The sequence below is a fragment of the Oncorhynchus clarkii genome, chromosome 12 (assembly GCF_045791955.1).
Source record: "Oncorhynchus clarkii lewisi isolate Uvic-CL-2024 chromosome 12, UVic_Ocla_1.0, whole genome shotgun sequence".
Classification (NCBI taxonomy): Eukaryota; Metazoa; Chordata; class Actinopteri; order Salmoniformes; family Salmonidae; genus Oncorhynchus; species Oncorhynchus clarkii.
The window spans coordinates 71,457,556-71,479,585 of NC_092158.1; the positions used below are offsets into that span (position 1 = coordinate 71,457,556).

Below are 22,030 nucleotides of genomic sequence, written 5' to 3' on the forward strand. Positions count from 1 at the left end.
GCCTATATATTAACAGTTGTGCTATAACTTAGTTCCTATGGCTAGAGGTCTGAACTTAAATGGCACAGTTCATAGGATGGATTTGAAACAATGTTTCAGCCTACCCTACCCTACCCTTCAGCTTTCCAAAACAAAGAGCATCTACATGACACTCACTACGAGCCTTATAACTATCCTACCAGGGGTTTACAGGCTTTAAATGACTGGCTATGTAGTCATTTCAGCCAATGCATTTATGGTAATTGTGGGTGTCAGTTGGCCAGTATAGCCAACGAGAGACTAATTATACTCTAAATGTCTCTATTCTTCCTTTTATCTAAGGTCCTTTTGTGTTCTTCACTGGCTTTTCTCAACATTATTGTTTTAGGTGGAGTGTTAGTGGTCCACTGTGTATTCTAGGAGAATGTGTGGTCAGTGTGGGTTTGAGTGTGACCCGATACTGACCAGAGGGCCCACTGGCTAGGGCTCCTGTGCTGCACACATTGATAATGACAGTGCTTCCATCTCCTGGGTAAAGTAACTAACTGCTGTAGGGATCTTTATTGTTCCAGATCATTTTCCTCAGGTTTGGGAGTTTTTTTCAAATGATGTGATAGTTTGGCTGACAATGAGGAAAAAAATCAAAGCTCCAGTCTCTATCGGTGTGTCATATTTATTTTATTTGTTTGTTTGGATCCCCCATTAGCTTTTGCAGAAGCAGCGGCTACTCTTCCTAGGGTCCACAAAAAAACCCACAAAACAAGTAACAAAACACTGATAGACTGATAGACAAGGACAGTCACACACATTTTAAATACAACTATATACACACCATACAACAACAAAAAGAATGCAAACAATACAACTAGAAAATAATGTGTGTGTTAGAGTGTGTCTGTGTGTGCGCGTGCGTGTGTCTGCCTCCTCACAGTCCCTGATGTTCCATGAGATGTTGTTTAATCCGTTTTTTTAAGGTCATTTTGTTGTTTGCTTGAGTAATTGGAGATGGAAGGGAGTTTCATGTGGTCATATGGCTCTGTATAGTACTGTGCGTTGCCGTGAATTCATTTTGGACTTGGGGACTGTGAAGAGACCCCTGGTGTTATGTCTTGTGGGCGACATATGGGTGTCTGAGCTGAATGTTATTTGATTATGCAGACAATCAGGAATTTTTATCACAATAATATTTCTCATAAAAACTAGAAGAGAAGCAGTGAATCTCTCGTCAACCCTCAACCAGGAAAGACTGGAATGCATGTTGTTGATGTTAGTTCTGTGTGTGCAGTTAAGGACAAGGCCTGCTGTTCTGTTGGGAGCCAGCTGCAGCTTTACTAGGTCTTCCTTTGCTGCACTTGACCATATTACCGGACCGTAAACAAGATAAGACAAGACCAGAGCCCAAACAACTAGTACAGTTGATTTTTACGTCAAAAACGCAGAACATCTGTTAAGAACAGACATACCCCTCCCCATCTTCACAACAACTTTATCAATATAATTTGATCATGATAAGTGAACATCCAATGTTATACCTAGACGTTTAGCTTCCTCAACTTGCTCAATGCTCCACAACTCCAGTTGAGGTTTAGGTCTTAGAGAATGTTTTGAACCAAATAGGGAGTGAAAGGGCTCGGGTGATGGGTTGATGGCCACAGACAGACCTCGTGGGAACACCTGGCCTAGCAAAACTTCATCCTGGGCTGGGAAATGAGAGCATGTTTACATTCTAGGGACCTTGTGATAGGGATGACAGTGAAAACATGACTTTGAGCATCAACAAACAACACTAACTGTATCTCTTACCATACCATCTCATCTCACACCCCTCATCAAGCCCTACAGAGCTGCTCCGTGTATCTCCTCGTCTCCTTCCCTCAGACCTCATCTCTCTGTTAGCTACCTGACCCAGAGGACGTGTAGACCAGCAGCCCAATGGAGCAGACAGTGGTGCTGATCACAGGATGCTCCTCGGGGATAGGCCTCAGTCTGGCCGTCCGGCTGGCCTCGGATCCAGCGAAAATATACAAAGGTAAGCAGTGACTGACTTGCAAGGGCATCACTGTACAGAAAGCGTTTATTTTATTCAGTGCCGTAAGATCATGCAATAAACAGTGTGGGCACAATACGTGATGTGTTTGTTGCATAAGGGCTTTGAAGCAGTAAGCTGTCTCTGAGTTTTATGCCTGTTTACTACATGGCATCCACATATTAGAAACAGGTTTTGGTTGGTTTACCTGCATCACAATTTAATTACAGAAAATTCTAGTTTTTAAAACTATGGTGACAATATAATGTCAATGTCAAGCTCTGTATTTCATCTGTTTTGTTTCGTACATGTTTAATGGTAAATCTCTGATATCCTTGACCACTGATATCAACTCTGTTTAGTCTATGCCACCATGAGGAATCTTGCCAAGAAGGAGCGTCTGCTGGACTGTGTGAAGGGCCTGCACAAGGACACCCTGGACATCCTCCAGATGGACATCACTGACCAGCGGTCCATTCTGGATGCCAGGGACAGGGTCAGGGAGAAGAGGGTGAACATTCTGGGTATGACCAGAGTCATGACTTACAGGAATAGTGTTATATCGTGTGTGTGTGTGGTTGTGTGCGCGAAACAGAAGAACAGATGTCCTTCATATTTGTACATCAACGACAATTTCTTTACATGTGTACAGCATACAGGATGTCATGTGCTCTGGCTTTCTGTTTGTCTGTGGTATTCATGTTGGCAGTGTGTAATGCTGGTGTGGGGTTGATGGGGCCGCTGGAGGCCCAGTCTCTGGCCACCATGAGGCAGATCCTGGAGGTCAACCTCCTGGGCACCATCAGCACCATCCAGGCCTTCCTACCAGGGATGAAGGCCCAGGGCCATGGACGCATCCTGGTCACTGGCAGCATTGGTGGGCTACAGGGTGAGAGAGAGAGAGAGAGAGCAGGGCTGGGGTGACAGAAGGGGGAGTGGGATGAAATTGCATTTAGACACTGCTCTGAGGTCAGATTTGGGGGTTTGTTTAGTATTTATTGCCATGATAATCACATATCTCTGTGTGTTATTGTATTGTAGGACTCCCCTTTAATGAGGTGTACTGTGCCAGTAAGTTTGCAGTAGAGGGTGCCTGTGAGAGTCTGGCCATTCTCCTGCAGCACTTCAACATCCAGTGAGTCCAGACAGAGGTCCTCAGCTCATGTATCCCTTTGTCAGTGTTTCATTTTGGATGTGCACTGTGTTGGTACTGATTGACTCCATCCACCATCACGCAGTGTGAGTCTTATTGAGTGCGGCCCTGTCAACACGGATTTCCTGGACAACCTGCAGAGGGCAGAGCCAGGGGACTCTTCGCTGCAGCAGGTCGACGCCCACACACGCAGCCTCTATGACACGTACCTGCAACACTGTGGGATGGTGTTCCAGAACGCAGCTCAGGACACAGAGGATATTGTGAAGGTACAGATACTGCTTACTTGACATCTATTAGTTATTTAGCTGATCTTCTATGGTGTTCCTCCCTGTCTCCAGAGCATACTGCATGTACATACGTATGTATATGATACTAGATATTTATAGATTTTCTATGGAAGTGTAAGTAGTACTGTTGAGTAGATTTAATAGCTGGACCCCTCTCAATACAGGTATTTCTGGATGCCATCCAGTCATCGAACCCTGCATTCAGATACTACACCAACAATGCCCTCATTCCGCTCAGCAGCCCTAAAATCTCAGCACTGGACGGGTCCCAGTACATCAGAAATATGAGCAAGATCATCTTCTCAACTAATGGGAAGGGGGAACAAAAATAGCCATCAAACTATGGAATGTAATATAACCCTTTACTTTATACATACAGTACCAGTCAACATTTTTAGAACGCCTACTCATTCCAGGGTTTTTCTTTATTTTTTACTGAAATAACACATATGGAATCATGTAGTAACCAAAAAGGTGTTAAACAAATCAAAATATATTTAATATTTGAGATTTTTCAAAGTAGCCACCCTTTGCCTTGATGACAGCTTTGCACACTCTTGGCATTCTCTCAACCAGCTTCATAAGGAATGCTTTTCCAACAGTCTTGAAGGAGTTTACACATATCCTGAGCACTTGTTGGCTGCTTTTCCTTCACTCTGTTGTCCAACTCATCCAAAACCATCTCAATTGGGTTGAGGTCGGGTGATTGTGGAGGCCAGGTCATTTGATGCAGCACTCCATCACTCAACGTGGTCAAATAGCCCTTACACAGCCTGGAGGTGTTTTGGGTCATAGTTCTGTTGAAAAACAAATGATAGTCCTACTAAGCGCAAACCAGATGGGATGGTGTATCGTTGCAGAATGCTGTTGTAGCCATGCTGGTTAAGTGTGCCTTGAATTCAAAATAAATCACTGACAGTGTCACCAGCAAAGCACCCCCACACCATCACACCTCCTCCTCCATGCTTCATGGTGGGAACCACACATGCGGAGATCATACGTTCACCTACTCTGCGTCTATCAAAGACACAGAGGTTGGAACCAAAACTCGCAAATTTGGACTCATCAGACCAAAAGACAGATTTCCACCAGTCTAATGTCAATTGCTTGTGTTTCTTGGCCTAAGCAAGTCTCTTCTTCTGATTGATGTCCTTTAGCAGTGGTTTCTTCGTGGGCAATTTGACCATGAAGGCCTGATTCACCTCTGAACACTTGATGTTGAGATGTGTCTGTTACTTGAACTCAGTGAATCATTTATTTTGGCTGCAATCTGAGGTGCACTTAACTCTAATGAACTTATCCTCTGCAGCAGAGGTAACTCTGGATCTTTCTTTCCTGTGGCGGTCCTCATGGGAGCCAGTTTCATAATAGCTCTTGATGGTTTTTGCGATTGCACTTGAAGAAACTTTCAAAGTTCTTCAAATTTTCCGCATTGACTGACCTTCATATCTTACAGTAATGATGGATTGTTGTTTCTCTTTGCTTATTTGAGCTGTTCTTGCCATAATATGGACTTGGTATTTTACCAAATAGGGCTATCTTCTGTATACCACCCCTACCTTGTCACAACACAACTGATTGGCTCAAACACAATAAGAAGGAAAGAAATTCCACAAATTAACTTTAACAAGGCACACCTGTTAATTGATGTGTATTCCAGGGGACTACCTCATTAAGCTGGTTGAGAGAATGCCAAGAGTGTGCAAAGCTGTCATCAAGGCAAAGGGTGGCTACTTTGAAGAATCTCAAATCTCAAATATATGAACACTTTTTTGGTTACTACATGATTCCATACATGTTATTTCATAGTTTTGATGTCTTCACTATTATTCTACAATGTAGAAAATAGTAAAAATAAAGAAAAACCCTTGAATGAGTTGGTGTGTCCAAACTTTGAACTTTAGGCTGTATATAGGTTATACACATGATTTGCATTGGAGCCACACACAAGGACATAATTTCAGCAAAATACATAGATAGCCAAAATTGTCTTCTTTACACACACTGTTCAACCACCAACTTCAAGGTGGAGGTTTTGCTATTATGTCACAACTTTCTTATACATTTGAAATGTTTATTTCCAATACTCTATATCCACCAATGTTTTTCATCATAAGTGATTGCTAATGTGTACCTTCATGTGTGTGTAAGATATTGCTGTTCTTAGATTTGAGTGTATGTGTATGAAAATGCGTTTTTTTTTTCAAATCTCGATGTATCCATTGTTTAGCATGGAATGAAATGATTGTATCCTGTATATTTGACTGTGATGTGTGGTTGTCTCACCTAGCCATCTTAAGATGAAGGCACTTTTACTGTAAGTTGCTCTGGATAAGAGCATCTGCTAAATTATTCAAATGTAAAATATGTATATCTTATATTACGGTATTGAATGCTTTTTAATATATATATATTAAATATTGATGCCACAAATGTATCATTCATACAGTCCTTTATTAAAAATGTAGTTATTTTTTTAAACATTTGACTGTGTAAAACCTAGCAGTACTACTCATTTATCTGAGAGTAAGGTGAATTTGTCTCTCAGGGATTCTCGACAGACAGGACAATCCCAACTTTTGCTTTTACAAATATTTTTCTTAATATTAACAACAGTTGAAGTATAAATGTTTATAAACCAAAGTATCAGCTACCACACAACGTAAAGTAACAACCTCCTAACTAAAATTCCACTTAATGTCATTTTTAAGATCAAATATTCAAACAAAATTCCCTTTTTTCAACTATAAAATTACATTTCCCTGCCGGACAAAGATTGCCCCGTTCTCTGAAATTAAGTTATTAGATATATTTTAAACAAATTAATGTCTGTCATTGAGCAACCCCATGACATGATTAGGTAGTGAAAAATCACACCAATCTAGTTTATAATTTCTTTAAACAATAAAAGCTAATTTACCAACATTTCTGAAAATGGTACATAGCGTTTTGGAATGAAATCTTCATTTGTTTTGTTTTTTTACCTTCGACTCCATGATTAGATGTTTAAATTAAAAAATATATATATGTAATAATATTTTGCACTTATACTGTATTTGTGTTTGGGTTCATATCTTTTATTAATGCGCACATTGCTGATACTGTTCCCTCCCACAAGGCTCTGTTGCTGACTGGTGTATCATGGGTGTGATAACATTCTCAAGGGCATGGCATGGATATGAAACTGTCATGGGTATTATTCCACCCAGCAATTTACTTCTTGGATCACTATCTCACAAATGTGTGTATGCCCGTATGCCTGTGTGTGCCCACCATGTGTGTGTGTGTGTGTGTGTGTGTGTGTGTGTGTGTGTGTGTGTGTGTGTGTGTGTGTGTGTGTGTGTCTTCAGTTCAACCAGCCCTACTCCAGCTGTGACAGACTATACCCCCAGTCAGCTTCCAGGCCTTGAGATAAGGCTAACTCAAGGACCCAGATCAGATTATCAGGCCCTGTCTGTCTGGCACTCGTCTAAACATACCAATATTTCGCTTGCACAATATTCCCTTTGAACATAATTTTTTTGTATTGATGATTATCATGGGGAAGAGCGATATGTCAGGGAGAGACTTCATTCCTAGACAATGATTGGTTTGACAAGCAAGGCATTTATCCTGTTCTGTCTGTTTGACATTTCATTGTTTGTGTTAATCATTAGTAGTGTTGAGCAAACAATTACTTCACACTGGAAGAAGTTAAGCCACCCTTAAAAAATATATATTTTACTTAACAAAAGTTACTTTGAAAAAGCATTTCTCTACATCCAAACTACTTTGTGATAAATTATCATATCTAAATGTCATAGATGACAAATTGCAACAGCAGATCACTCGAGGGTCACAACAGAATGTCTAATTTAGTGTATTAAACACAAAACTATGTTTCAAGTGAGAATTAGACAGATCTGATGTCGAAATACAAAGGAAATTCTTGCCTACTTCATCCATTTATCATTTTATTTTTGCAAAAGAAGTAGTGTGTAGTTCCAGTAGTTAAAGTTGCACACCACCACATGGTGAAAAGCAGTCAATACACTACCAATATTTAAATTAAGTTCAACTACCACCAAGCTACTGCAAAATGCAGTTTGAACTAGTTGAACTAAACGTAGTTCACTACTCCCCAACACAGTATGTTTTCCCTGCCAGTTCACAATGTTCTGACATTGAACTATGTACAGACTTTCTCCCTCATGTGATTTTCTAGCTCTGTGACCTATTTCATGGACATGTTAGAAATACCTCTAACCCAGAGGAAAAACAGAAGAGGTTCTCTGTCCTTCCTCTCCAAACATTGCTACAAAGTGACAAACAACTGAACACAAACAAAGCATATGAACGTCTGCGCGCACACACACACACACACACGCGCGCGCGCACACACATACACACAGTGTTCTGTTCCTAACGAGGTACATTTCAGTCTCTGTGGTTCTGGTTAAGGTCCATGTTATGACTCATGAAAACTGATGCCAATTTATTTCAGTTTGAAGGAGGAGATTTCAACCTCCAAGAGACCGCATTCAAGCTACTCATCAACATCCCTGTTCAACCTGTTTATGCGTCGTACGCCGTCTTACTCACTGATTTACTGTAAATATTACTGAAGTGTTTCTCACACCATCCACAGATGTTCTTTATTTTGTCCACCAGGTGGCATATACTGTAATCCTAGCCATCGTGTTGGCTTGTTGATAAAGTTCCTGATTTGAATGAGGGGTAAGCCTATAAAGTTCAATAATTGTCATAACTACGTAAAACATACAGCCAGGTGACTGATGGTAATGTCTCTAAAGCGTAAAGACGCCACTGTAAGTGGTGGTTTCTTTTGTCTCCTTTGTGAAGGCCATGTATAGTTGCGGACAATGGTCTTTTTTTTATTTATTTTTTTAACTTTGAATTTGAGTCTAATGAAAACAATGAGGTACACTGTAATTCTAAAAGCCTGTGAAAAAAAAGTTCAAGACATACATATCTCTCGCTTGAGGCTCCTGTTTCATTCCATCCCAGACTGGCACAAAAATATGACACAAAATGTCCCCACTCTCAACAGAGCAAACTAGGTCTTATTTTACGCTCTGTGGGTTATGTAAAATACAGTGTGAGGCTCTAACACCCAAGAGCCAAACGCTAGTCTAAGAACCTACCATTACAGCACAGAGCGAGCTAGCCTCTGAGTTATGTATATGTACAGTATATGCCATCTCTGATCGCTGTTTGGTAAACTGGCCTAATAGTGGCCTGATGATCCTGTATGTGACCTAATTCTCCCACTTATGGCTATGTTACCACTAACCATCTAATTATGAATTACCTAACAGTTTTATAGCTGGCCTTATAGTAGCGTAAGCTATAGGACATTAATTAATATGGGAGGTCAACACACAGCATAGCCACAATTATTTTAATCAAATAGTGGATTTAGGCCATGTTGCATTTGGTAATACCAATATGGATGTTTTTTTCTAGCCTGCAGTACAGTAGGTCATGTCATGTGACCCATGTCAACCTGCTATAATTTGCAAGTTGCCCTGAGTTTGTTTGCACCCACAGTTGGAGATAGTGTACCAGGCAGTGTACCAAAGTCCAGGTTTGCATCATAACCAATTCCTGTCTCAGTCATCCCCTCCGTCATGAAACACCCACCCACATCATGGATGGTGGATTTGGACTTTGACTCTCCACAAGAGCATCACTGTGACAGTGTTGAGGACACTGAGGCAAAGCCAGGGCAGGGCCAGTCTGGGCAGAGGCCCTGCCAGATTGAACACTGGCCCACCCATGCATAGGAGGTTCCTGGGATCTAATGTTGTTTCGCAATCATATGGTACCACCCCCCCCTCCTGCAATTCTAGAGTTAGCTAGTCATGAGTTATGTCAACTTTTCAAAAAGACACAGTTGGGGATTCTGTCACGGTGAACATCATTTACCAGAGCCTGGAACACAGCAGGGGCGTTGGTGAGGCCAAAGAGCATGGCCAGATACTCGTAGTGGCCGCTGGCCATGTTGAAGACAGTCTCCCACACGTCCCCCTCTAGTGTCCGCACCAGGTGGTAGGCGTTCCGTAGATCCAGCTTGGAAAACACAGTGGCACCCTGGAGCAGCACGAAGGCCGAGGAAACGAGTGGTAGTGGGTAACATTGAGTCCCTGGTAGTCAATGCACAGGCACAGGGTCTTGTCCTTTTTCTCCATGAAGAAGAACCCTGCGCCTACGGGAGATGAAGAGGGAGTCTCTGGTCCCGACAGAGAGTACAGACATCCCCGGGACGGTGTGGTGCTAGGGAGAAGGTCAATCCCGCATTCATAGGGTTGGTGCGGCAGAAGCAACGTGGCCCGGGCCTTGCTGAACACCTCCCGGAAGTCCTGGAATTCCGCTGCGATGGTGGAGAGGTCCTGGGCACCTTCCGAGCCCACAGGAAGCCGTCCCGGGGCGGGCTGCGCTGACTTCAAACAATGGCCGTGGCAGAACGGACTCCAGCCCATGATGGCACCCGTAGACCAGTTGATGCGGGGATTGTGTCACTGGAGCCAGTAGAATCCCAAATCCATGGGAATCTGAGGAGACTTGATGAGAAGAAATTGAATAGTCTCGCTGTGATTCCCTGACACCCGTTGGTTTCTGGGAGTGGTATTATGAGTGACACGGCCTATAAAGCACCCGTCCAGCGCTCTAACATCCATGGGAATGGAGAGGGGCTGAGTGGGGATGTTCAGCTAGGAAGCCAGGGTAGCGTCCAAAAAGTTCTCATCGGGTCAATGAGGACCCCGAGAGATTTAGACTGGTTTCCCCGCAGCAGAATGGCATGAAAAGGGGTGCAAGGGAAGCAGAAAAGTTCCTCATATGGCCCACCAGAGTACTCGCTCCTAACGGTGAGCCTGGTCTTTTAAAGGACAAGAGGCCACAAAATGACCCAAAGTCCTGCAATACAGACTCTTCGTGTCGATCCTGTATTGCCGTTCCGCTGGCGACAGCCCAGCTCTGCCTAGTGGCATAGGCTCAGGAAGTGGTGACTCGGTCATCTTCAGCGACTCTCGAGGGAGGTCGGGAAGCCTTGGGTTCTCTTGGCAACAGGACTTCCGGGATGACTCGGAGGCAAGGTGGAATCCCTGGAATAGCGAACTTAATCGAATTTCCCCTCCCTCCGTCATTCCCGTAATCGCCCATCAATTTGGATGGTCAAAGCGATGAGGGAATCGAGATCCGTAGGTAACTCCTCCGAGATGCCGTGTAGGAACATATCGAACAGCGCTTCCTGGTTCCAAGCACTCTCCGCTGCCAACGTGCAGAAATCCAAGCGGGGCTCCCGAGAAGGTGGAGTGACTGATGAGACGGTGCTGCTCACAGTCGAGTTACAGAGGGGCTGTGGGGTTACCACCGTGGTAGGCTGCCTCCCAGACAACCCGCAGAATTGCTCCAGCAAAATATCCAACGCCCGGTCATGACGTTCAGCCAACGTTTGGACCCCTCCATAAGGCCACGAAGCAATTCTTCGTGCAAACTGATGGAGGCTCCCTGGGAGAAGATGGCGTCGCGCAGCTGGCCCGGGTCTGCTGGGTCAGTCATGACCAGTTCCTACTATCAGGTGTCAAGGTAAGTCCCAGTAGCAGACACGTTGAATTGACAATGGTTTAATATTCCAACAGGGGCAGGCAATAGACATGTCAAGGGCAGGCAGAGGTCAGTAATCCAGAGGAGGCAAAGGTACAGGACGGCAGGCAGGCTCAGGGTCAGGTAGAGTGGTCAGGCAGGCGGCCTCAGTGTCAGGGGCAGGCAGAGTGGTCAGGCAGGTGGGCTCAGAGGCAGGACAGGCAAGGGTCAAAACCAGGAGGGCGAGAAAGAAGAGAGACTTTGGAAAAGGAGGAGCTGAGAGAAACACGCTGGTTGACTTGACAAACAAGACGAACTGGCACAGACAGACAGAAAACACAGGTATAAATACACAGGGGATAATGAGAAAGATGGGCGACACCTGGAAGGGAGTGGAGACAAGCACAAGGACAGGTGAAACAGATCAGGTTGTGACAATTCATACCCGATATTAGGCCATTTATGATGATTTCATGTTTTCATGCCTGCCTTGGTAGACGTTTGTGTTTGCTGCTTCAAGTGTGCTAGTTATTTCATACCTGCCATACAGTTCAAGATATAGCCCTAAAGGCTTTGTATTGTATTGTGAGTTGCTGTTTTCATTTGGTAAAAATGGTGCTCTTTTGGGCTTAATGAAAACACCTTCAGAGCTTTCTATTCTTCCTTGCTTATTTGTGCAATAAACGGTTAGCGCATATTCTAATCCAGTGCCGAGCTGGTGTCTGGCCAATGCGCTGACCATGGTCCTGAATCCACCTGTGCACAACAGGTGGATTCAGCTTTAGATCTCTATCGCTCTCTCTTCCTCTCTCTCTCTCTCTCGCTCTCTCTCTCTCTGAATATGTAGGGGATAGACATGTTGTATATTTCATTATGTTGTAAGCGGTTGTGTAGACTACTTTGCAATAATAATGGGCTCGTTTGTCAAGGGGAATTTGTGGTGTTTCCTGGTCACATTTATCCTGTGTTGTGTGTTAAATTATGCAATGTGATTGCACAAATTTTCACTGAAATATTTTGGGGGGGAATTTGTGCTGAATTTGTGCCCCCCCTTCAGCACCATTCTGCACTAACTGTAATTTTAATTCAGACATTTGGAACAACACAAATAAATAATGATACCATTTAAAACTATATAAATATACAAATATATACAAAATAAGACTCAGAAATATCAAAAAGAAGTAACAAAGACAAATATACACTTTTTGTGTTGATTTGGCTCTCGAGCATCAATACATTACCCATCCCCCAACATTTTCAACCAAGAGTCAAGACTAAACCAATTCACCTTGGTGGTGTGCAGACTGGTTTTAGATTATTCTTAACAATTTCGAACAAACCAGAAAAAAATGCAACAATATGTCTGTGAAACTATATATTCACAGTATTATTAATGAATTGTGGTTTATTTGGTAGCATTTCCTAGTGTGACTGATTTTACTAATTGCATTAGTACTGTACAAAGTTAGAGGTTCGCTATTTGATAGATTCCCCCGCTTCCCATACCTTCGGCTTCCAGTGGGGAGACCTGAGGTCAACCTACCCCCGCCCCCCTCCCCATCTCGTACTTCTGTGTGGGAGACGTTCCCAGGCAGTAGCCTGCCTAGCTCACAAACTAGAATCAGGGCGCCCACTCTGACAAGGTTAATTGACCCACAGTCCCACACGGTGACATGATATCATCGACGTGAAGTGCAAATGAGCGATAGAAAACTGATCGCGCAAATGTCACCATTCCGATTTTTTTTGTGCGGGGGCTCGGTGCAGCCCTCGGCAAGCCGCCCTGAATGTCAAGTCAATGAGGTAATACACAGCATGATATAGTTTTCATACCTGCAGTAGGCAACTGAATGCGAGTGCGTGCGTGTGTGTTTGCGAGAGAGAGAAAGATAGTTATCTATGCCGAACAGAAAAAACTGAACCTACCCAAAATATTGAATGGTCTTTATGGGAATTTACAGCTTGATGACTGATTGATCAAACATGAATACTCAATAGCCTATAACACTCCTATCGTTCGTTCCGATTGGTTGTCTGACATAGACCCCCCTCCACGTCACACATTATTGGTCCATTTTATGTAACCAGAGTGCCACATGATTTTATAGCAGACCTTGGACAAAGCCAGCATACGCAGGGAGTTAACGCTTCTCTTCAAACTTTGAGAATTTGTATTACCACTAACATCGAGCATGGCCAACAAAATCACCCCTCTTCTTTTCAGGGTACTGGTTGAGATGTCTGAAGTACACTCTTCAAAAGTTGTACGAGGAAATCCCAACAGAGTAAATATCAGGTAAGAGCAAAAATGCCGGTAAGCGATCCTCCAGCAAGTTTGCAACAACGTGTAGGCTATTTTGATCATTCATCAACTGTAGCCATTGGCTTATTTATTTTTCACAATGGTTGAATACAACGGCACTAAAAAAAAATGTACATAAAATATATTTTACATCTGAGACGTTTGTATAAAATGTAGGCTAGGATGTTGAGAAAATGAAGCTGGATTTCCGGTTACAATTAAAGTTGGTAAATCCTGAACAAATTTGGAACATAGTGCAGTACAATTGAACATGTTAAGAATTTTAAAGAGGAAATTACATTTTTCCATCTGGAGAAAGTTTCTATTGGCAAGTGACAAGATGCACATCTCGCGATTGATGACGGTTTGTCCTATATTGGCGTAGATTAGGCTACAGAATTAGAACATGTCAGTTTCTCTGAATGTCAGGCAGTAGTCTGTCAACGTGCTCTGTTCATAACCCTCAGGTGTCTTACTTTATCCATCAAATTCGTCTGAGTTTAGTAACCATTTTAGATCGGCCTACTACACAGTAGAAGTTCTAGAGCTTTTGAAAGTGTTTGATCTGATCTCATTGTTTTAAGTCTGGGATTTAAACACACAACCAAACTATTTTCACCAAACTGGGACAAAATAATGTAGATCGTCTTTGTTATGATACTTTAAAACGGTTATTTTCTTCTGGAGTTTGGAAACATTGACTATCAAACAAAAACGTCTCCACAGCAGGTGGTTAAACCTAAGACCAGTGTGCTTTACCAAAGATGAACACATTTTCTCTCTCTCCTCCTCCTCCCAGACACCTGGGCAGCTGTGGGGTCCTGTCAGCACGGCGTGCCACCCTGCCCCTGTCCTCCCCCCTCCTCTGGACCACACCCTCCCGCAGCTTTATTAACCTGGCTGCCTCCATCACTGGCCGCAGGATGGAGTACTCTGAGAGCCGCACACTAGGGTGAGACTTCATCACACACACAACTCAACTCTGCCCCTCTGTCTTGTCGGCCCCTGTTGACCAGAGGTGATTCTAAAGCCCCCACTTTCCTATTCTCAACTTCAATACCCCTCAGTTAACATGTGGTTGGATTGAAATAGACCGGAGCATATTGTATCTTTCCTATATCACAGCCAATGTTTACTCCTGACTTATTAAAAAAAAAAAAAGGTTACATGAGTAGTCCTATGAGCATCTTCTTGATGGATCCCCCTCTCCTTCCCCATCCAGGTACACTCCAGAGCAGATGTACAGTGTGGTGGCCAGTGTGGACCAGTACCAGCACTTTGTCCCTTGGTGTAAGAAGTCCCGGGTCGGGAAGGGAAGGAACGGGGATGTTCGGGCCCAGCTGGAGATTGGGTTCCCTCCCATCGTGGAGCGTTACACCTCGGAGGTCACGGTTGTCCCAAACCACCAAGTCAGGGTAAGCCCCGATAACATTGTACAACACGGTTTATAGCACAGAGAGGGTAGACATCCTGTATCAATATGGAAATTGTGCCCTATTTAGAGTGCCTTCAGAAAGTATTCATACCCCTTGACTTATTCCACATTTTGTTGTTACACCCTGAATTCAAAATGGATAAAAACAGTCATTCTTGCCCATCAACATAGAATACCCCATAATAACCCCATTATACTTTTGCAAATTTTTATGAAAAATGAAATGCATAAAAATATAATTTAAGTCAATATATGTTAGAATCATATTTGGCAGTGATTACAGCAGTGAGTCGTTCTGGGTAAGTCTAAGCGCTTTGCACACCTGGATTGTACAATATTTGCACATTTATTATTTTAGAAATTCTTCAAGCTCTGTCAAGTTGGTTGTTGATCATTGCTAGACAGCCATTTCCAAGTTTTGCCATAGATTTTCAAGATGATTTTTAAGTCAAAACTGTAACTCAGCCACTCGGGAGTATTCACTGTCTTCTTTGGCCTTGTGTTTTATGCTATTGTCATGCAGGACAGGGAATTTTTCTTTGTCTTTTGGGAAGTAGACTCAACCAGGTTTTCCTGTAGGATTTATCCTGTGCTTAGCTCAATTGTTTATTTTTATCCTAAAAAAACCTCACTAGTCCTTGCCAATGACAAGCATACTCATAACATAATGCAGTCACCACCATGCTTGAAAATATGTAGAGTGGTACACAGTGACGTGTGTTGGATTTGCCCCCAAACAATACAAACTTTGTATTCAGGACATAAAGTTAATTTCTTTGCCACTTTGCAGTTTTACTTTAGTGCCTTATTGCAAACAGGATGCAAGTTTTGTAATATTTTTATTTTGTACAGGTTTTGTACAGCTTCCTTATTTTTACTCTGTCAAATAGGTTAATATTGTGGAGTAACTACACTGTTGTTGATCCATCCTCAGTTTAATGGCTGTGATAGGAGAAAACACTGTTTTATTGTCACCATTAGACTCATGGTGAAATCCCTGAGCTGTTTTCTTCCTCTCTGGCAACTGAGTTAGGAAGGACGCCTCTATCTTTGTAGTGACTGGGTGTATTGATACACCATCCAAATTGTAATTAATAACTTCACCATGCTCAAAGGGATATTCAATGTCTTGTTTTTTTAACCTATCTACCAATAGGTGCCCTTAAACACTATGGCACAGAGTGAGTCCATGCAACTTATTATGTGACTTGTTTAGCAACATTTTTACTCCTGAACTTATTTAGACTTGCCATAACAAAAGGGTCAAGACATTTCAGCTTTGTTTTTTTTTTAAATTTGTACACATTTCTAAAAAAATTAATTCTACTTTTACATATTGGGTCTTGGCCAGTGATGTAATCCATTTTAAATTCAGGCTGTAACACAACAAAATGTGGAAACAGTCAAGGGGTGTGAATACTTTCTGAAGGCATTTCAGTACTCTAACTTGTGGGATTCAAATGTACTATGGGACCGGATGAATGGGTTAAATCGTCTGTAATACGGTACATTGATTAGATCCTCCTAGGGGATAAATACTAAGTCGTTTTTTTTTTTATCACCTAGCTGCCAACATTGTGCTCTTATGTCCATAGAGCAAGGATTAGAGAGGCTTTGTCTGGGGCCATGTCCTGGACAAGAGCAGTGTGTATTGATGAGTGCACATGTTGTCTCACAGGCCGTGTGTACAGACGGAACCCTCTTCAGCCACCTGGAGACGATATGGAGGATTGCCCCTGCAGCCGAGGACCAACCAGACTCCTGCAACATCGACTTCCACGTGAGTACCACCGTTTTGTCCACCAGAACAGTTCACTTTCATTTGGTGTCAGCCTGAGACTAAAAGTCAGCGAGGTTAGATAATAGCCCACTGAAGTACACCGTCTTAGTGTAGTTAGCATTTGATGAATGTTACACAGGTCTACTCACACGAACATAAGTGACTACTAATGAACTTTAGGGCTTGAGATCAAGTTGCCTGCCAGGGGACTAGTTTTATACCAGGCCTTGCATTTCTCGCAACCTTTTATAGATACTTTTTTGGGGGGGGGAGGAAGAGGTTGAGTTAAGTCAATTGAGGTTTTATTTATATCACGTACAGTTGTTAGTGTTCCTAGCCTCTTCACATAGCTGGCCAGTGGTCATAGCGATATCGCTCCCTCTCTACTCCCTGTCAGGGACTTTGTGACCCAATAATTGGGACAGGTTACCTGTAGTGGAAATGGGGTGAGGGATTTTGGAGATGGAGGACCGGCTCATTAAGGCCTTAGGATGACTTGGCAGGAATAATGAATAGTGCGGAATGGAATGAGTTCGTTCCGGCTGTTTGCCAGCCATTAAATCAGGAATACAGATGGTGGTCCCTCGTTACGATATGAGGACTGTCCTCGAAGGAAACAATATTCCTCAGATGGATTGGTACACTTGTGTCAGCCGCATGGTTATGGCATTTGAGTACTTATTTTCTCCCCTTCACTCTTCAGGTATCCTTCGAGTTCAGGTCTTTGCTGCACTCCCAGCTGGCCTCCCTGTTCTTTGATGAGGTGGTGAAGCAGATGGTGAACGCCTTTGAGTCGCGGGCAGCCAAACTATACAGGGGCCACCACGCCCCCTTCCAGGAGGCGCCAGCGAGGAGGCGAGCAGCATGAGAAGACTCACTGACCCCACTCACTGACACGGACTGAAATAAGACCCACTCCCGACCACCATCCCCACCTGAAACCCCTCACCACTCCATTTCACCATGTCTTATGCAGGAGACTGGGTCTTCTATTTTGGATTTTGTTCTTATGTACACAAAAGCACCTATTTATTTGTATTACAGAAACTTTAATTTATTTACTTGAATGTACATTATTTTTATTTGGGATGGAAGTGGATGTTTGTTGTCAAATGTTCATGTTTGAAAGGGACCTTCTTTTTAAGTTACAGAAGATCAAGTGACTCCTTTGTGGTGTTCAAAAACATCTGAGAGGTCAGCTTTTTCTTCCTGGCACTAATACAATAAAAATGTTTTGTCTGAATGGAAAATTAAACAAAGCTCATTTTGATACTCTTTGTACCTCGTGCATTTATTTTTGTATGTGTTGTCAACTGTGTCTTCTGTTCATTGTTGATTACTGTCATCGTCAAGACGGAGCTAGGTGAAAGTTGGTAGGATCACAGATGTGTAGAAAGCATTGTTCAAACAGCCAAGAGAACAACTCGGCTCCAGTAACAGAAAGTTGTCCTGTAGTAGACCTGTTCTACTGTGTACCAATGTTCTGTTCCATCAGGACAGTTCCAGGAAGGCACATGACTTGAGGATTAGTTGTGTAAGAGCCAGGAAGGAACACAACACAAAAGACCTGAAGGCAGGGTCAACTCCTCCCTCCTGCTTCCTCACTGTTAAACCATAGCCAATCAAGATTTAGGAAGATTTTCAGAAAAGGCTTTCTGCTGTTGTGAATGTGGATACTGGCTTGCCTTGGCAGCTGGGTTATTTTTCAGTTGAGAAAGTGCTCCGGGGGTAACTGAAGGTTATACTCTAAGTTGTGTTTATTTTTTAGTCCTTGGAAAAAGTAATACAACTTGATAACAGTGAGTCTACTGCTCGTGATTTAGGAATGCCACGGACCGTCAGCTGGCAGAGACATGGACACAGGCTGGTAGTGAGCCAGACCAGTGCCTCAGTCACCATCAGCTGCTCCTAGCTCAGATTTATCACAAGCATCACACCCTCACACTCTCTCAATGTATTCATTTAACACACCCGACAGGCGGGATACTCCTCCACGTAAAATAACAGACAAAAGATGAGACATGGCCCAGCCACACATTTTAAAAGCTGTGAAGTTGCATATGAGACAAGGTCATAGTGTATGTCGTCTCCACAACCCAACTGGTTTAAACTGACTGGCCACTTTTTTTGACATCCTCTATCAATATGAAAATTGTGCCCTATTTAGAGTGCCTTCAGAAACTATTCATACCCCTTGACTTATTGCACATTTTGTTGTTACACCCTGAATTCAAAATGGATAAAAATAATTCTTACCCATCTACATATAATACCCCCCCCCCCCCCAACCTAGATGCCTTGTCTCCTCCCAACAAGTGTGCATGACCAAAATAAATGTAGTGATAGCCTTACCCAGTCAAGAACATTATGTAGTTCTACAGCATCAAGTACAGTAATGTACTGTTAGAATCCACTTTTCTCAACCAATGTCATCAAGCCAATGAAAAAGCCCCACATTGACTTCTCTTCCTCCAATGAAAAGGCTGCTCTCTAGTGGACATAATGATTATGGTGCATTAAATGCATTAAGAATCAAACCATTAAATACAGGACACAAAATCAACTACTTCCATCAAACCATTAAATACAGGACACAAAATCAACTACTTCCATCAAACCATTAAATACAGGACACAAAATCAACTGCTTCCATCAAACCATTAGATACAAGACACAAAATCAACTACTTCCATCAAACCATTAAATACAGGACACAAAATCAACTGCTTCCATCAAACCATTAAATACAGGACACAAAATCAACTGCTTCCATCAAACCATTAAATACAGGACACAAAATCAACTGCTTCCATCAAACCATTAGATACAAGACACAAAATCAACTACTTCCATCAAACCATTAAATACAGGACACAAAATCAACTGCTTCCATCAAACCATTAAATACATGACACAAAATCAACTGCTTCCATCAAACCATTAAATACAGGACACAAAATCAACTGCTTCCATCAAACCATTAAATACAGGACACAAAATCAACTGCTTCCATCAAACCATTAAATACAGGACACAAAATCAACTACTTCCATCAAACCATTAAATACAGGACACAAAATCAACTGCTTCCATCAAAACATACAACTTATCTAATGAAAAGTTATTTCAATCAATCGTTACACAATGGCCCAATAAATACTAACTACAACTCTCAATATACCCTAACATGGTTAACTCTCTTTTATATGTATTTGCTATTTGTTGATGCTATAATTATAGTATGCACCATAAAAGGCGAGTAAATTATGTTATCACAGCATGGGCTGTATTATTTTCTCCTAAAATGATTTTACCAAACATATCCAATGCAGAAAGAATGACATAAATATCCAGGGAAAATACTTTGTTTGACCTTTTTCCATTTTAACTGAGAGCTGAACTATCTTCCTCTAGAGCCCCTCTACATTTCCTTTGCCCTTGTCCTTGCAAAGACAAAGGAAAGTGTTCAGCACTTCTCAGATAAATAGTTCCTACTTCCTGATGGCATATTTATAAAGAGGAAGACTGAGGAAAACATGCAGAACCGTACTGCAGGAAAAGTTTCAGACGAACATGAGTTCGAGAATGAAGGGTTTTGCATTCTTTTTGCTGGCACTATGTTGCTGTCTGTCTGGGACACAGGGTCAGGGAGACCACAAGGACCAGAAAACATGCTGCCCATCTGACACTTGCTCTCTGATGAAAGAACTGACATCTATAGCAGAGAAACTAGGAGCCATGGGGGAGAAACTGGGAACTATGGGGGATAATCTGAGACTCATGGAGACCCGGTTACAAACCAGTGAGAATGAAGTGGAGGAGCTGAAGAGACTAACTGGAGGTAATATAGCGCTTTTCACGTGTCACCAACCTCCTATCCACCCATTGCTTCTCTGTCTATTATAGGGATTATCCTATATTCAACGTTCTAACAGCCTCTGATCTTTGAATACATTATTGTATACAACTGATATGATATACACTAAGTGTACAAAACATTAGGAACACCTGCTCTTTCCATGACAGACTGACCAGTTGAATCCAGGTGAGCTATGATCCGGTATTGATGTCACTTTTTAAATCCACTTCATATAGAATAAGGGGAGGAGACAGGTTACATAAGGATTTTTAAGCCTTGAGACAATTGAGAGATGGTTTGTGTATATGTGCCTGTGCTGCCATCCTGTTAGAAGGTAACTCAAGGGCAGAATAGTGCCATTCAGAGGGTGAATGGGTAAGACAAAATAGTGCCTTTGAACGGGGTACGGTAGTAGGTGCCAGGGCACCGGTTCGAGTGTGTCAAGAACTGCAACACTGCTGGGTTTTTCACGCTCAACAGTTTCCCGTTTGTATCCAGAATAGTCCACCACCCAAAGGACATCGAGCCAACTTGACACAACTGTGGGAAGCATTGGAGTCAACATCGGCCCGCATTCCTGAGGAAAGCTTTCGACACCTTATAGAGTCCATGCCCTGACAAATTGAGGCTGTTGTGGGGGCAAAAGGGGGTGTAACTCATTATTAGGACAATGTTCCTAATGTTTTGTACACTCAGTGTACTTTTTAATATAGGTAATCTCATCCATCCTGTATCTCTCTCAGGTCGGCCTCAGGTGGCCTTCTCCGCAACTCTCTGGGAGACAGGCGATGCCTCTGGGAACACTGGACCTTTCACCACTCCCATTCCCCTGCAGTACAAGAAGGTCTTCTCAAACACCGGCAGCTCCTACAACCCTGCCACAGGTACTAGATATACTCTCACGCTCTCTCTCTGTGTGTGTGTGTGTGTGTGTGTGTGTGTGTGTGTGTGTGTAAACTAAAAGCTATGTCCCTACAGGTATCTTCACTGCCACGGTCAAAGGAATGTACTACTTCCGTTTCTCAATGATGAACAACCTGAACACCCCTCCTAATTCTGTGGTGTGTTTGACCAAGAATGGCCAGAGGCTGGTGTCTGTCTGGGACACTACAGGATCTGATGCCAACGACAGTGGCAGCAACGCAGTGGTCATTCCTCTGGAGGTGGGAGATAACGTCTATGTGGAGTTACAGGCTAACAGGCTGGTTTATGATGATAGCATGAACTACAACACCTTCAGCGGCTTCCTGCTCTTCACAATGTAAACATGGAACACATTTCAACAGCTAAATGGTTGAAATGACTTTATTTTCTTTAGTAGACATGAAATAGTAATCTGTGCTTCATAGCACACTGTGGGGTTATAATGCAGTGCAATAATGTATAAGAGTAGGTTGTCATCAGGTGGACATGTAACTGTATAAATAAATACAAAATGTATTGATCCTAGATGTAACTGAACAGTTTTGTATGGTAATGCTTCACTGAAGTGAAAAAAATGTAATAACTTTTACTATATGTACATGAACTTACATCTGTCAATAAACGTTTAACCATTCATGAAAAAACATTCCTTTACTACTCCTAAGTGCCATAACTCAAGTCTGAATTCCCCC

The 22,030-nt window shown here is 42.5% G+C and overlaps 3 protein-coding genes across 5 annotated transcripts; all 3 read left to right on the forward strand.

Moving 5' to 3' along the window:
- Nucleotides 1-1,911: 1,911 nt before the first annotated feature.
- On the forward strand, nt 1,912-3,947 carry LOC139422206 (estradiol 17-beta-dehydrogenase 1-like). Its single transcript, XM_071173374.1, has 6 exons — nt 1,912-2,008; nt 2,368-2,529; nt 2,715-2,894; nt 3,047-3,140; nt 3,244-3,427; nt 3,613-3,947. The coding sequence occupies exons 1-6, from the start codon at nt 1,912-1,914 to the stop codon at nt 3,778-3,780; spliced, it is 885 nt and encodes a 294-aa protein (XP_071029475.1). The 3' UTR covers nt 3,781-3,947.
- Nucleotides 3,948-9,256: 5,309 nt separating this feature from the next.
- Nucleotides 9,257-17,825, forward strand: LOC139421178 (coenzyme Q-binding protein COQ10 homolog, mitochondrial-like). 3 transcript variants are annotated; one of them, XM_071171798.1, is made up of 6 exons: nt 9,257-11,038; nt 13,263-13,334; nt 14,140-14,292; nt 14,563-14,755; nt 16,454-16,555; nt 17,259-17,825. In XM_071171798.1, exons 1-6 carry the CDS (start codon nt 10,887-10,889, stop codon nt 17,421-17,423), a joined length of 837 nt encoding a protein of 278 aa, XP_071027899.1. In that variant the 5' UTR covers nt 9,257-10,886; the 3' UTR covers nt 17,424-17,825. The 3 variants fall into 3 exon arrangements, with proteins under 3 accessions (XP_071027899.1, XP_071027901.1, XP_071027900.1); XM_071171800.1 differs by lacking the exon at nt 9,257-11,038 and adding an exon at nt 11,361-11,449; XM_071171799.1 differs by lacking the exon at nt 9,257-11,038 and adding an exon at nt 12,961-12,979.
- Nucleotides 17,826-20,101: 2,276 nt separating this feature from the next.
- Nucleotides 20,102-21,982, forward strand: LOC139421181 (complement C1q-like protein 2). Its single transcript, XM_071171802.1, has 3 exons — nt 20,102-20,396; nt 21,158-21,298; nt 21,393-21,982. Exons 1-3 carry the CDS (start codon nt 20,129-20,131, stop codon nt 21,677-21,679), a joined length of 696 nt encoding a protein of 231 aa, XP_071027903.1. The 5' UTR covers nt 20,102-20,128; the 3' UTR covers nt 21,680-21,982.
- Nucleotides 21,983-22,030: the final 48 nt, after the last annotated feature.